Here is a 16490-nt window from a genome sequence, read left to right on the forward strand (position 1 = left end):
GAGCTAGGAGTGATTGAACCTTCTAGCAGCCCCTGGTCCAGTCCGGTGGTGTTAGTACCAAAAGCTGCACCACCGGGTGCCCAACCAGAACTGAGGTTCTGTGTGGACTACCGGGGACTGAATTCAGTGACAAAGACTGATGCTCATCCGATCCCTAGGGCGGATGAATTGATTGACCGGCTGGGAGCTGCCCAATATCTAAGTACCTTTGACCTTACTACGGGGTACTGGCAGATCTCTTTGACTGATGGAGCAAGGGAAAGGTCAGCCTTCTCCACGCCCAATGGCCACTACCAGTTCTGTGTGATGCCCTTTGGGCTCAAGAACGCACCTGCCACGTTTCAGCGCCTGGTAAACCAGATCCTCACCGGAATGGAGAGTTTCTCTGCTGCTTATCTGGATGACATAGCCGTCTTCAGTAACAGCTGGGAGGATCACTTGCGTCACCTGCAAGCTGTTCTCCAGGCCCTGAGACAAGCTGGATTGACGATCAAGGCCAGCAAGTGCCAGATCGGGCAGGGGTCGGTAGTGTACCTTGGACACTTGGTGGGTAGGGGAACGGTGCAACCCCTCCAGGCGAAGATCGAGGCCATCATGGCCTGGGAACCCCCCAAGACACAGACTGAGGTCCGAGCATTTTTGGGCCTCACGGGATACTATCGCCGCTTCGTGAAGGGGTACGGTACCATCGTAGCCCCTCTCACGGAGCTCACGTCCAAGAAACAACCTCGACGGGTAGTCTGGACGGAGGCTTGTCAGCAAGCCTTTGAGAAATTGAAGAAAGCCATGTGCGAGGCCCCGGTCTTAAGGGCCCCAGACTTTTCCAAGAAGTTCATTGTCCAGACAGATGCATCAGAACATGGCATTGGGGCAGTGTTATCGCAACTCAACGAAGAGGGTCTGGATCAACCCGTGGTCTTCCTATCCAGGAGACTACTTCCCAGGGAACAGAAGTGGAGTGCAATAGAGCGTGAAGCCTTTGCAGTGGTATGGGCTCTGAAGAAGTTGCGGCCATACCTGTTTGGCTCGCACTTCCTGGTTCAGACCGACCACCGACCCCTTCGTTGGCTGATGCAAATGAAGGGGGAGAATCCCAAGTTGTTGAGGTGGTCTATTTCCCTACAGGGGATGGACTTTCAGGTGGAACATCGGCCTGGAGTGGACCACGCCAATGCAGACGGTCTCTCAAGGTATTTCCGCCTTAGTGATGAGAACTCCCAAGGGGTTGGGTAGCTCTCCCCACTTTCAGCTGGGGGGGACGCGTGTTAGACCTGTCAGCCCTTTGGGTGGTCCCTCCTCATCATTATTTATTTTGTCCCACTTTTGCCTCAAACCCTGTTTGAATTTTTCCTTTTTGGGAACCACCAGACTTTTTAGTGTTGCTACAGATTCAGGGAGCCATTTTAGCTACCCCTGAAACTTCTGTCTGAGGGCCTGAAGCACAAAATGGTGGCCTCCTGTGACATCACCAGCATCCACTGGAACCTACCAGCACTTTCCAGAACCTTCCAGGAGATTCCAGAACTGTGTGACAGTTGGAAACCGTTTAGAATGTTGGGAGGATAAGAGAGGCAGTTGGCAGTTGGAGCTGGCAGTTGGCACCTGACTGGTGAAGAGAGAGGAGCACGACAGTGAAGGAGGAAGGAGTGAAGCAGCAGGGGTGGAAACTTGTGCCTGGAGTGGGGTCCATAAACCCACCCTTGATACTTGTCCCTACTGATGGATCCCAGCCTATAGCCCTGTGTGGGAAGAAGTCAGAAGAAAACCATCCTAAGGACCTGGACAGCAGGAACAGGCCTTAGAACCAAGGAAGCAGCAAGATTCTGACCTGAGAACTGGTTTCCCTGGAGTCTGGCGTCGAATAGCCGAAGACCTGGAGCCCGAGGTGGAGAAGCGGCGCTGACTGAGGTAGCAGACGTCGTACCCGGAGCCGCCTGAGGTCGTAAGAGGGCGCCGGCGGAGGTCGAGAGGAATACCAAGGGTCGAGAAGGAGGTGAACCGAGGTCGAGCGAGCGGCGTCATCGGAGGAGTGAAGTCCGCCCTCCGGAGTCGTCGGAGACCGAGGTAGAGGAACACCGGAGGTCGGGAGTGAGGATCGCACTCCGGAGTCGCCCGGAACCTGTGAGGAGGAACACCGGAGGTCGGGGGTGAGGATCGCACCCCGGAGTCGCCGGAAGTCGACATCGAGGCCAGGCCGGCCGACGTCATCGGAGCCGAGAGCGCCATCGGACCGGAGCCGCCCGAAGTCGACATCGTGAAGAGACTGCCCGACGCCATCGAATCGGAGGTCGAGATCGAACCGAGGCCACCGACATCGGACCGGAACCGCCTACCGGCGTCGACAAAGAACTGACACTGTGCCGAGGCCGCCGAGACCGAACCGGAACCGCCTCACGGCGTCGACACGACTCCAGCGGCGTCGGAACATCAGAAAAGGGCAGTAAGTGGAGTAGAGGGCGCCTAAGGCCCTGTGGAGACCTGAGAGACTACTCTAAGGGGCTAGGGAGGTGCTGAAACCCACCTGACTGTGCCTGGGGTGAACTGGGACTAACCTAGAGAGGTTGTGTGGAGAGGAAAGCCAGGGCATTGGAATTCCCCCCTTTGATCTACCTCAGTTTAGGCCTCAGCCTTTGCCTCAGCCAGGGAGTAGAACCCCCCAAGCCTTCCACACCCTACAAGCTGTGCCTGGGCCAAATCAGCCCTTAAGTATTGAAGTGTCATCTGATTCATGAGTGTTATTGTATACTTCTAATTATTTATTGGGGAAACTGTATTTATTAAGTTCTTATCTATTTAATGCTGCACTGTATTTATAGGACCACAGGACTTGTTGGTGTACAGTATTTATTGGTACAGTATTTATTGGTACAGTATTTATTACCTCAAAGTATTTAATTGTCTGTATATATTGCACTTGTATTTATGCCCTGTTATTTATGATCACCCCTATTTATTTCAGCAAACAGCAAATATTTATTTGACCTGCTCTATTTAAGAATTTGTATATTGTGATTGTTATTTATTTTCCCAATCAGCAACTAAGAGAAAAAGATAAAGAAGAATATTTTCATAATTTTTACGGTGCAGAGTCGTTTTTGGAACGGATGCACGCATGGTTATTGTATGGGTATATTGTATGCTTAGCACTGCGCCTGTTTCCTGACCACTCGAGCCAAGCTACCACAGTGTGTTCGGGGAGTCCACCACCACCCTGCGGAGTGGGAGTGGGCTGTTTCCAACATCTGGTGTACACTGTCTGGCGGTAAGGGGCAGTAAAAAAACCGAAAAATGCCACCATCGCCATAGGAGATCACTCCGATGGCAAGGGGGGAGGGGGAAGCATTTTTATTTTATTTTCCCAAAAAAATCCTGCTTCGGGATTTTCTTTGTGAAGATAAAAAAATTAAGTTTTAAGGACAACTCCGTCATGTTGGAGGAGATGTTCGTCAAACTTCAAAGCGCGTAGACAGGAATCGCTGTGATGGCAGTTCCTGCATATGCTTTGCAGTCATTCATTTCTAAATTTGGCTAGTGTGGAGTACGTTAGGGCAATACTCAATTGCCCTGACGGTGTTCACCCTGTGCGCCAATAAATAAACCAGACTCTAAGTCTGATTCATCAACTGCATTCAAGAAAAAGGTATGCATTGCTTGCTCAGTAAAAACATGTATCTGATCGAGACTACTAGATCCCCAGGCGTGAGACTGGATCCGGAAAATTTTGCCACAGGAACTCAGCGCGCCGGGGCGGTACCACGCGACCCCGCCCTGACGTCGTCCGAGGACATGACGTCAGTGAGTTCACATAAGTCCCACCACAGCGCGCTGACGCCAGTTTCCTTCTTTTCCACGTGCAACGCTGATCCGGAGCGTGCTCCTTGGCCTGTTTTCAGGCCTCTTATAGCGCCTTGAGTTGGGAACAGTGTGCAATGCCTTCGAGCTTCAAGACGTGTGCTTCTTGTGCACGTCAGATGTCGGCGACGGACGCTCACACTATTGGTATGTGGTGTTTAGGCGAGCACCATGTTTCTACGGACTGCGAGGCTAGTCATCATCTCAAGCCAAAGTCCCGGCAGGAGCGCCGGATGAAATTGCTGTCGGCCTGCTTGTCCCAATCGGTCTCGTCGCAGCATCCGTCTCCTACCTCGAACGGGTCCAGGGGCCTCCGTTTCCGGCTGCGGCATCGTCCTTCGCCGAGGGCCCACGGGTGTTGTTCGCCCACCGGTAAGTCCTGCAGCTTGCCACTGAGGACCTGTCCTCCTTCTGCAGAGGGCATGGGTTCCTCTCGGGACATGCGCCCTCACCCGTCACAACCCTTTCTGCCGTTCCCCGGTGTTGGGGCGACATGGGCCCAGATGAAAGCCTAAGCTACGGCTCTGCAGGCTTCTTTGGGCCCCCTCCTCTTCCTGCAACGTCTGTGGATCCCTCGCCGTGCACGGGGCCTTCTGCGGACTCGCCAGGGGCGCCGACTAGTTCGGCTTCAGGTTTTGGAGGTGTGGTGTCGTCGAGGTGCAGCCCTTTGGGGTTCCCCTCTTCAGCACACGACGTCCCGGCATCGCCACAAAGCCCTGCAGGGTTCCCTGAGGTGTCGCGGGAGGTCGCCGGGACTCACGGCTCGTCCCAAAGTCCCCCTCGGTCCTCTGGGCAGGCGGCTGTCTTCCCGGAGGCCGAGCCGACGCCTCTCCGGCGTCAACGGCTTTCCTCCCTGGCCCAGGCGGTGCCGCCGCAGGTGGCATCCGGGACCCGGGGCGCCTGCCGGGCCTCTCGGTCCTCGGCGCAGGCGGCGACCCCGCTCCCCTCTCTGATGAGGCATGTGGTGGTGGAGGTCGACCCAGCGCCCCTGGTGGACACTTCGGCGCCGGTCGAGGACTCCCCGGCTCCGTCCCGACGTCGGATCGTCGACTCTTTTCCGGATGTCCCTTGTTCTCCGGAGGACTGTCGTCTCCTTGTCTCCTCTTCACCGGAGACTTGGTGCCGCATCGTGGCCTTTTCCCCGGCGGGTTCTACACCATCTCCATGTCCGCAGCCCCCAGACCCGTTCTTCCGCTGCCTGCAGTTGTCTGCCCCGCAGGCTTCTCCGCCTTCTCCGGAGACCCCTCAGGTTTCCCACTCATCCTACAGGGGCTCGTCTTTTCTTCCTCCAGCAGGGCACGGGGACGGGCGTCTTAGTTTGCAGGCTTTGCCCACGGAAGAGTTGCTTCCCCCCCCCCCACGACGCCCTACGGAGGAGAGTGTGGCCTTTGTCCGGGCAATTTTCACGGCCACTGGTATTTTGCAGATGGGCAACCCGGGTGCTCCTCTCCCTACGGGCCACTTATTGGAGGTTCTCCACCAGGGCTCTGGTGGAGGGGAGCCACTTCTCCCATTTGAAGCATCGCTCCACAACTCTCTTCTGGGGGCGTCCTGCCACGTGGGATCCGGTGCCTCAACCGCTCTTTTACCGCCACCGTCCTGCCCCGCACGATCCAGTCTGCCTTTTTCCCCCACCCATCTGCCCAGGGCCCTGTCCTGCGGGCTTCTTTTCCTTCCTTGCCTTCACTGCTGCTCCCGCCGTCACGGGAGGCCCGATGGTTGGACTCCTGGGGGTGTAACATTTTCGCCTCCACTAGCGCTGCTCTGCGCACACTCAACACACTTTGTGTGTTGGCCAGGGCTACTTCCGACCTGTGGGATTCCGTGGATTCCTTTCTGTCTCGCGCCTCCCAAGAGTATGCCCGCGCTGGTCTGCGGCACCATGTGCAGGATGGTCGGGAGTTATCTATATTCATTCTCCGTTCGGCCTTGGACGTCTCTGATTCTCTCGGCTGCGCTATGGCGAGTTCTGTGGCCCTCTGCCGCCATGCTTGGTTGCGGGATGGCGTCTTTCTGGAGAATGTTCAGGAGCGTCTTGTGGATTTACCTTTTGATGGGACTCTGTTTCACACCCACACGGACTCCGCTATTCAGCGATTCCTTGCGGGGCTCCGTCCCCCTCCCCCTCCGTAAGCTTCGGTTTGTCGGACGTCCGGTTTCTAATGGGAGGCGTTTATCCCACATTTCTCTTTGGGGCCTTGTGTTTCTGTTGGCCCGTTTGTGTGCTGTGTGCAGCTTGGAATGCCTTCAGGGTCCTTCAGTTGGCCCCTCACTTCTTTTGGCTGCTGGTTCAGCCCTTCAGCTTTTGGTGATTTTTTTTGCTGTCAGTGGGGCTGTATAGGTCCTCAGGTTGGACCCATTGTGTCTTTTTTGGCTGATTGGTAGGCCGTCTGTGGTCTTTTCCACAGGTCTTTTTGGTTCTTGACCTCTGCTGCGGGTTTCCCTAAGAAGTGTTCCCCTGTTTTTGCTTAGGGACAAGTTATACCCTAGGTGGGGTATTTGTTGGCTATTGTATAGCTCTCTATTAAGCTAGGCGGGCGTGGATACCTTCTCGGGTTCCTCGCGTTTTGCTGGCATCACCGTATACCGTTTGGTGCTCTCTCTCTTTTTCTTCCGCCTTTGTGCAGGTTGCGCTGCTCCAGGTTCTGTCCTGCTCAGTATCCGAGGGTATTTCTATCCTTCTTCTACAGGGTTCCTTCCCTGGTCACCTCTGTATCACCAGACCTGCCTTTGTCATGCTGTTTACAGCATCGTGTCTTGGTGTTTCCACCTTGTTTTCCACCGTTTCGGCCTGGGCCTGTCTGCCTTGTGTTCCAGGGGGGCTGGTTCACCTGGTGCTCCCCTGTGTTCTGGTTGCCGGCTTTCGGTCGGTACTACATGCGTCTTTCTCTTCTGGCCGGTCCCGCTTCTATTCGAGGGCCGGGTGGTGCTCCTGGGCTGGTTCTTCTCTAGGGCTTGTTCTCGGGGTTCCCTTGCCTCTGTCTTCGTCTTGCGCTCGGCTTGTTCTGAGCCCGCTGCTTCATAATCTTTGCCAGCTGTCTGCTGCGCGTGCCTGGTAGTTTTGGTTCACCTCTGTGGGCCTCGACATGTTAGCGTGTACTCCTGTCCCTTGCTTGTTGGAGCTTTGCACGTCTGTGTCTTCTTTCTCACGTCTGCGCTTATCGGCTGTGGAACCGTTCCTGCCTTGTTCCCTGCCTCGGGACGGACAACCGTTCAGCTGTCCCCTTCGCTGTGTGTGTGTGTTCTCCTGGGGCAGGCTCTGCCTCCGTTCCTCCTCTTCTCCTTGGCCTTGAGGGTGGTTATTTTCTTCCTTTGGTACTCGCTGGGTGCTGTCTGCCCCTCCGGGTTTTCGGCGGACGCCCTTTGCTCCTCGGGTAGGCTTGTGGTATCCTGGCCTTCCCTTCTCCTTGTTCTTGCTTACTTCTGCTTGGAGGGGGCTGGGCCGTCTTTCCTGTCCCCCGGGCACGTCCCCTGTTGGGACCCTGTGTTCTTCCAAGCTGGCGAGGTTCTCTCGCACCCCATCTCCCCTCAGTGTATGGCTAGGGTATCTATTCTACATTAAGGAATCTGCAGCTAGTAGTCTATCAGATGTACAAGTTACTTACCTTCGGTAACGATGTATCTGGTAGAGACGATTCTAGCCGCAGATTCCTTCATGGCCCGCTCTACGAGGACCCTTCAGCTTGGTCTTCTGCACTCGCCTCCCTCCTAGTGGCATTTGTCTTCTGTGGGTTCTCTTTCTCTTCCTCCCTGGCGGGATGCTTCATTCTCTTTATTTGTTACACTCCTTCCTTTCTGGTACTTGGTCGGTAGGTTCATATGTACTGTTGCATCCCTGCACCCTGGTTCTTCCAGTGTGGGGACTCCTCATAATCTTCTCCCTTTCTTTTTTCATTGTTTGGGGTTTCTGACTCCTCTGCACTCCTTTGAGTTGGGTTCTCTTGGCGGTGCCTCAGCCCTTAGCTTTTTACAGGGGATATGACACTCCTTGCTGGTGTTGTCTTGGGGTGATTTGTCATTCCTCATCTTTTCTGGACTTGTCGTCCTTCACGGTTATTGATTGTGGTTGCTGACTTTGTCATCTGCCCCGACATTTTTCACATGTTTTTCTGTCTCCAGGTGAGATATCGCCTTCGCCTTGCGGGGTTGCTTCTCGGAGCGGTGCTCTGCTCCTTCCTATGACTTTCAGCAATGCAGTGCTTGGCACTGTCCCTAATGGTGCTGTTCCTCACCATTCGCTTCTTCCTTTTCGTATCACTGGTTTTTCGCACACTGTTCCCAATCTCTCACAGTTTCGTTTGTGATGGAGTGCGCTCTGGGGCGCGGAAAAGATCTCCGAAGAAAACGGACGTCAGCGCACCGGGGTGGGACTTTTGTGACCTTGCTGAAGTAACGTCCGCGGACGACGTCAGGGCGGGGTCGCATGGTACCACCCCCGGCGCACAGAGATGCTGTGGCAAAATTTTCCAGATCCAGCCTCACGTCTGGGGATAATTCTAAGTTAAGGAATCTGCGGCTAGAATGGTCTACCAGATACTTCGTTACCGAAGGTAAGTAACTTGTACTTTAGGTTGATACTGCTCTTAAGTCATACTATTGATCCGAAATTGCAGTTGAACAAAAGGTTGAAGGCCAGATCAGACAGAACTGTGGGCTTGGCCAAGAATTCTTTTAGCTCTGCCTTACAAACAACTTTCGCGGTCTCCCATCAGCCTAGTGTTGTCTCATAATATACACATTAGTACATAGATACAAAGGCTTTTTTCGGCCACCTGTCTTTACTTACTGGTCTGCTCAAGTGTCATTCAAATTTTTCCCGCCCACCAGAGCACACATCATTGGACAATTAGTCAACCCACTCAGTGCTTAATTTGTAAAAAAATAAACAGGTGGCAGGGCCCACGACATGAGGCCACCGCAGCTTGCACCACCCATTTGTCCTGACAACGCTGCCAATGACAGTACCACCACAACTACTTACAGTCAAACTCCTACAAAAGTGACACCTCAGTCAGACTATTCCATGCCCCAGTAGCTATAGAAATAGCCTGGGATGTAGGTAATTAGTCATTTTTAATGTACGTTATATTGATGAACAACTGTTGTTGTACTGATCAGTAAATTAGAAAAACACCTCCACCATGTGGCAGAATGTCATCATTGTCGGTGTTGAAAATTAATTGCCAGTGTCGAGCACCGGAAACCACGGGCTCAAATTCAGCACTGATCTCACTTCATACACCTGCTGCATTGCACTGAGAGTAATGGTATTTTGCCGCATGACATGTGCTCAGCTGCCTGAAAGGAAGGGCACTTCACTGCCAGGGCTGATGTGCCCGAGCTGCTAAGCCACTCCTTTCATTTAATATTTTTGCCATTTCTTTTTCACTTTGTGTATATTTGTAAACAATCTATTGTACACTTGACAAAGTGCGACCTATTGGCTTTGCCAATGCTTGTTTAGTAAATGTTACCAAACTTCACCTTTAATGAGCATGCCTCCTTGAGGAGGAAGGGATTGAAGAAGGTGTCTCGATCATTTCCAGAATGTAGAGGCAAGAATGGTATCAAAAAAAGGACAGGGGGGGGGACCAGGAGCTTGATAATGGTCCAGTGCCTATGCTCCGAAAAATCAATGAGGTACTCACAAAAGGAGGCACTGTTCCCTGGTGAATGTGGTCAAAGAGCGACCAGAATCCACACAAGAATTAGAGGGATAGAAGAGTAGGTCAAGGATTAGGTACTAAGGATAGCGGGGGAGACACAAATTGTCTCTTGTTGCCCTCACACACCCCGAAGGATGTCATGCTTCATCATCGGGCGTTTGCTCCTCGTCGGGCCGGCGGTGCAATGCCCTACGGGTCCCCCGAAGGGTCTCTTTGGCGGAGATCTTTTAGAGAACTGCCGATGGGTGCATGTGGGTATGCGGAGGGGGGAAGAGTAGACAGTGCATGGTAGTGTGTGCACGGTGAGTTAAAAATACCTAAGGGTTACCAAAGACAGAAGGGTGATTTAATAAAGAGGTACCCTTGGTACATTAAAAGACCCGAAGGTAAATAGTTATCAGTCAAGACGTTATGTGTCTAGATAACATACAAAAAGGTCGACATGTTTCACGCCTTGGGTGGTCAAAATGATCCTTGGCGTTTCATCAGGACCAGGGGTGGTAGTGAAGTGAGGTAAGTGCACAGACTAAGTAAAGTGAAGGAAGGATAGAGCCGAACCTTATTTATCGCTGAAGTTTAAGGCAATACACTGGTTGAATACACATAGACCTTTGCCTCCCACTTTGAATGGGGAAATTTTGATGGTTCGAAGAGTTTCCTGGGTGGGTCGGGGCCCGAAGAATATAAGGGGAGACTGTATAGTTGTAACCTTTAGAGATCCAAGGGTGCCAAAATATGTGTTTGAGGGGGATGGGCTGACATTGCTAATGGAATACTTACCTCTCCCCTTTCACACTTCTATCCCGTAGGATTACCTACCTATAAGAGGGACATAGCTAATGTCCACCTAGGCAGAGAGAGACTGGGTTTTGGCCAAATCGGAAATCAAGAGGTTGATACATATCCGTTACAGTTCAACATACCCTGCCACAACAGGTTCAGTCCCTTGGACTGTATAGATTGACTGAAGCCTAATCCTGTTCAAGGGTCTGCTGCGATATCATCGATGGAGTTAACCCAGAGTTTGGTTTTTCCCCCATACCCCTTGGTATCTCTGGGTCACGATAACAGGAAATCCAGGGACGGTGGCCATGACCTAAGCCAGGGGGAAAAATCCCTAAGACCCCCTTCGATAACCTTGGACTACCAAAGATTAGGGGACCTTAGGCCTATTATGGGAAAGGTTGATGGCAAGGGCATCTCACCTACTTTGACCTCGACCGTGTACAAGGATGGACAATTTGTAAAAGGGCCAAAAAATCGAGTTACGGTGAGGTCAATGGATTTAATTTCTTCTAAGCCAGCTGTGCCCTGTTCCCCTACCCATTTTATTAACACGCCTCACCCTCTTCCTTCCATAGATTTGGGACCATCAGACATCACTAGGGACAGTCTATCTATCCCCTTGGGTATCACCCCAACCTCCTGTATGATTCATTCTGGTAACCCCACTACCAACCAGGTTGTGGGGTTAAATATTCTATCCTGGAATGTGGCAGGTCTGACACGCCTGCTTGAACTCCCCGATTGGGGGGAGTTCATTGATGGCTATGATATCTGCCTATTACAGGAGACCTGGGCACTGAGGCCTTACCACCGTGTAGGGTTTGCTACTTTTTGGGAACCCGCGGTAAGGTCAAAAAAGGGCAGACCGTCGGGAGGGATGCTTATCTGGGTCCGAACTCATTTGGGATATGACTTTAAAAAAATATGCACTGATTCCCCGGATATCATGTGCTTAGCCATGTCCTCTCAGGATAGCCAGGTGCTGAACCTGATAAATATATACTCCCGCCCAGTGAGCTATGGCCAATTGTCTCCCACTTTGGTCAGCCTAGAGGCCTTTCTGAATACGATTACCAATCCCGAGCATCTTATAATCGGTGGAGACTTCAATTGCCACCACGAACCCTTGAACGGGCTAATCACGCCTGTATTACAGGAGGAGGATCAAGTTTGGAATATACCACCACCCAATACTTCCCCCACAGAGGCCTGGACGCCATTGGTCCTACAACTTACACAAATCACACTCACCTTTTCGGTGAGAGCGTGTAATGGCAGGTTCCCCCTTGATAGCCCAGGTAATTCAACTTTTGAAAGGAATGGGAAATCCTCCATTATTGATTACATTATGATTAGTATGGGACTGTGGCCAAGGATCTTGAACTTTGAAGTTATTAAACGCCATGAAAGTGACCACAATCCCATAGTCGTAACTATGGAGGGTTTTACTACCTCTCTTATTACCGCCAATGACTCACTTATTGTAGCACCCTTGACTACTACTGGTGGAGCTCGGAGAATTAGATGGGAGAAGATTGCTCAATCTGAAAGTGATCTTGGTGCAATGTATTCCGAGATTTATCCTCTTTTAGAGAAAACAATGGGAGAACCTATCATATTTGAGGGTCATGAAAAAGCTGAATTATTCGGAACTACCCATACTGAACTCAGTGCCATCCTTGGGACCCACTTTAGTCGACCTACTAGGACTAAGTTAGCACCCACGAGGGGGAAGTCTACTTGGTTCAATAAATCGTGTAGGGAAGCAAAGTTATTGCTCCTGACAACTCTTAAGAATGGCAATACGCTAGAAATTAAGGAAGCAAGGGCTTCCTTTAAGAAAATCTCCCATGAAGCAAAAAAAGATTGGGAAATTACTAGATGGGAGGAGATCTCATTTGCACTGAAGAATAGGGACCTTAGATCCTCCTGGAATCTAGTTAAGACAGGATCATCAGCTCCTAACCAAGCACTCCAACCCAATCTTGCGGTAGAAATCTGGTGCAATTACTTTAAAGATCTGTATGCCTCTAACGCACCAATAGCGAACAAACCTCCCCCCTGCCCCTATCCCCGCCTACTTACTTCTCCGGGGCCGGCTGAGATGTGCACCCTCAGTGAGGTTAGAGTGGCCCATAGCAAAGTATTGCCTAATAAAGCCCCTGGCTTAGATAAGATCCCAGGAGACCTTTTCAAAAGCGAACCTGATATCTGGGTCCCATATCTCTATGGCCTTTTTAATGCAATCTTAGGTGGAATGCCGTTACCATCTACATGGGCCGGAGCCGAGATAATACCAATTCACAAAAAGTGCTCCCCACTCTATCCGGCTAATTATAGGCCTATTAGCCTAATCGATGTAGCTCAGAAGATCTTCGCTCGCATCCTCCTAGGGAGACTCCAGACCTGGATGGTGGAATCTAACATTCTGACCCCTCTACAGGTGGGCTTTAGAGCCAAGATGTCAACCGTGGATCAATTGTTTAGGCTGCAAATGATCCACTGGAAAACTATTATCCTAGAAGGGGGCAGTCTTTATCTCACATTTGTTGATTTAAAGTCTGCCTTCGATATGGTGGACCGAAGCCAGCTTTGGGAGCTATTAAAGGAGATGGGAGTACCCCTGTATCTTTGTGACCTACTAGAGCGACTCCACAAAGACACCTTCGCTAGGGTCAGGTTCGGATCAAAGGGAGAACTCACGCACCCATTTGGGGTTGAAAAGGGAGTAAGGCAGGGGTGCGTCCTAGCCCCCACCCTTTTTGCCCTATTTTTAAATGGGCTCGTTGAGGATATCCTGGCCCTAAGAGACATAGATGCCCCCAAGTTGGCAGGTAGGAAAATTCCTGCATTAATGTTTGCAGATGACACCCTGCTCCTCTCCAGGACCCCCATGGGGATGGGAAGAGTCCTGGACGGTTTTGCATCCTTTTGCAGGAAAAGGAATTTAGTTATTAATGTAAGTAAAACTAAATATATGGTGTTCCATGCAGATACCACAAACCATCCTACCCCTAAACTGGACGGCCAGTCGCTAGAACGGGTCACTACATTTGATTATCTGGGCTTGACCCTCAATAATAAAATTACTTGGGGTCCCCAGATCTCTAAAGTAAATTTAAAACTTGTCCAACTAACCGGGGGCATCTCTAAGATGTTCAAATACAGCCACCTAAAGCTGATCAGCCCACTTGTAGAGATCTATAAAATCCAGGCCAGGGCTGTTGCAGCTTACGGAGCAGAATTATGGGGACACACCCCCTCCCAGATTTTAGCTAAGTCAGAAAACAATTTTTTTTAGAAATATATTTGCACTCCCAATGAGTACCCCCATGCAGCCACTTAGGATGGACTTAGGCATCCAACCGATTACGGATATGGTTGCCTCTAGACCAGTAATGTATTGGCGCCGACTATGGAGTACTCCTGAACTGATAAACTTTCAGGAGGAATTGAAGTCTATTTTGTTGATCCCAATGGCAGGTGCCATCCCTTGGCTAGCTTACATAAAGAAATCACTAAGGGAGATAGGGAGAGAAGACCTCTGGCTCTCTCCTGAGCATGCATGCCTTTCTCTTTCAAAGAGATCTTTGGCAAAAATTCTGGAGGAACAAAACTTGACCCACCTTGTTCGATCTGCTACTACAGGAAATTTGACCTCTGCCTTTCTTGAGGTCAAAAATAGTTACAAATTTGAGCCTGTATTAGATTTGATCCATCTTTTTACAATTTAGGCATGGCTCCCTCCCGCTCTTTTCGAGAACAAATAAGTGGCCTGGTTCAGTTTGGCAACCATGCCCTGGGTGTGGTGTTTCTGAAGAAACTGAGGCACATGTCATCTTTTTGTGCCCGGCATACATAACACCCCGCAGAATATGGATAATCCAACTAGCTAAGAACACAGGGGCTAGACATTGTATGGAACTTCATAGGTTGCTAAAGTATGACACTTCCCCTTTATATGTTACTGTGATTGCTAAATTTCTCTTCTCAATGTGGCTAATTAGAAGAAAATTGTTACCTCACTAAGGCAACTTGGGTGTTATTACTCTTATTTTTTTTTTTAACCGTTCTTATCTTATCTAATGATGAACGCGTTTTATTGACTGTTTTATTGATTTTAATAATTGTTGATACTATATTATGTCTTTTTATGTACTTTTATGGCTAAAAGCCGAAATAAAGTTTTCTGACTGACTGACTTAAACAGATGAATGATCAACGACCTGTGAATAGTAAAAATACTTTATTTGCCTAGTTCCTGCCTACATGCACACAACTTAATTTAGTAGAACCCTTGGTCTCTCATCAAAACCTCTACTCCAGGTTTTATTGACATGGGGTCTCAGACAGGAGTATTAGACTGATTTTTAGAGTATTTGTGGATCTTCACAAATATATCATAAATGCTCGAGTGACATTTCATGAGCAAAAATGTAATTAATAGTGTATATGAGCAGCACAAAGATCTAGAGCATGATTTAGAAAGACAAATAGACGGTCATAAAAATATCCATGCATGTCACTCTCTCTATTCATCTTTACATGGATAAGTCACATATTACAAGGTTTAGATCTTTCACATATTTCACTACATTTTAGAGGTAAGCCCGTTTCAATGAGTACAGACTTTTATAAACCATCCAAAAAAACATACCTTTGTGCCTTCTCTCAAATTCGCAACCAGCTCCACAAAGTTGTCATATGCAGAAGCCAAGTTTTTCAACATTTCCTCTCTTGAATTTGCTTCACTGTTTGACTGCTTCATCTTTGAGAATTCTTGATGCGATACCTGAACAGAAAAGGAAGTTATTAGTACCGCTGTACAACACTTAGGCTGTATAACCAGATCTTTTGCAAGATAGAAAATATCTAATAGTTAAATTTCAGCAAACTTTCTGAATTCAGCCATTAAGAGGTCAGGGGTTTGTAGCATGCTACATTATACAAATTCTAAGGGGGCACAGAATTGCATGTTTCATACTTGTTCTAGGCAATCAGGTGCAAAATAATATCTGAATAAATATATAATAATAAAGATGTTTTACATTTATTTTTGAGAAATATTTTCCAATATTTCTCTAACAGAAGTAAAAGATTTTACACTTGATATCATCAGGACCTCCATTCTGTCTGACCGTTCGCAAGTTGTTTCCATGCCAACTTTTAAATCGGATTTTAAGGATCTTACTTGTGGTGTTCCTCAGGAGTCGGCCTTCAGTCCTAATTTTTCTTACATCCATGTAGTCCCCTTGGCTACTTTGATTCTACTTCTCGGCATCAGTATTTATACTTATGTTGATAACACCCAGCTGATTACCCTGCTAAAGAGAAACTGCACAGCCATTCATAACCAATTTAAGGAATGAATGAGAGTAATTGCTTCCTGGATAGACTACCTCTTTATGCTTGAACTTGGACAAAACTGAACTCATTACTTTGGGAATCTTCCTTTCCTGTGGAATGACTCCTGATGGCCGTCTTCTTTAGATGCAAACTTTCACCTTTGATGACACCTTGACTATCCCTACCATATCCATGATGGGGGGGGGACATTGTAAGGTTAATGACAAATTGCCAAAAGTCCAAAACTGACTCGAAATGAAACTCAAAAAAGACGTCCCCAACTCACAAGAAGCAATTGCTATATCTCAACCCTACAATGTGTCTGCAGATGATAATTTGCTGGTGGGAATACCGCAAGTACTCAGGATCGTGAAACAGGAAGTTGAAAGGGTTTGGAAAGAAAGGAGTAAATAGATTAATTCAAAGGAGCCCAATCTCGGAGACTAAAAATGACTAAAGATGTGGAAATACAGTTTAGTGACTGAGGAAAAGGTGAGCAACACGCAAATTCAAGATAATCTGTGCACCAAGGCACTTCTCTAGCTGCTACATCTATATAACAAGCTTATGGACGGCAAGAAGATGCTGATACTTTGATGTAACAGGCTACATTTGCATCTTCTCTATTTCAGAAAAAAAGAGGAGTCAAACATTGGTGAGTTCTGTTGACTAACTCCTGCAAACAGCCCCTGATCTCCCAAAAGAAACAATTCAACGTCTTCAGGGCTCACCAGATGTTAGTATCCTCAGAAATAAGACTACCCTTAGTACTATACACTATCACAATCTGAAAATCAGACACTCGCCTTTGTGAGACCAGATCCCAACCGACGACTAGGA

The 16490-nt window shown here is 49.2% G+C and overlaps 1 protein-coding gene across 2 annotated transcripts in view; it reads right to left on the minus strand.

The window, feature by feature from the left end:
- The window catches only part of PDCD6IP (programmed cell death 6 interacting protein), a 450822-nt gene that overhangs the window by 131421 nt on the left and 302911 nt on the right, over nt 1–16490 (minus strand). For both annotated transcript variants that reach the window (XM_085607570.1, XM_085607569.1), the window contains exon 14: nt 14962–15096. In XM_085607570.1, the coding sequence (XP_085463696.1) occupies nt 14962–15096 (135 nt within the window). The remainder of the gene's footprint in view (nt 1–14961; nt 15097–16490) is intronic.

Source organism: Triturus cristatus, chromosome 5_2, assembly GCF_964204655.1.
Source record: "Triturus cristatus chromosome 5_2, aTriCri1.1, whole genome shotgun sequence".
In the NCBI taxonomy this organism is placed as follows: Eukaryota; Metazoa; Chordata; class Amphibia; order Caudata; family Salamandridae; genus Triturus; species Triturus cristatus.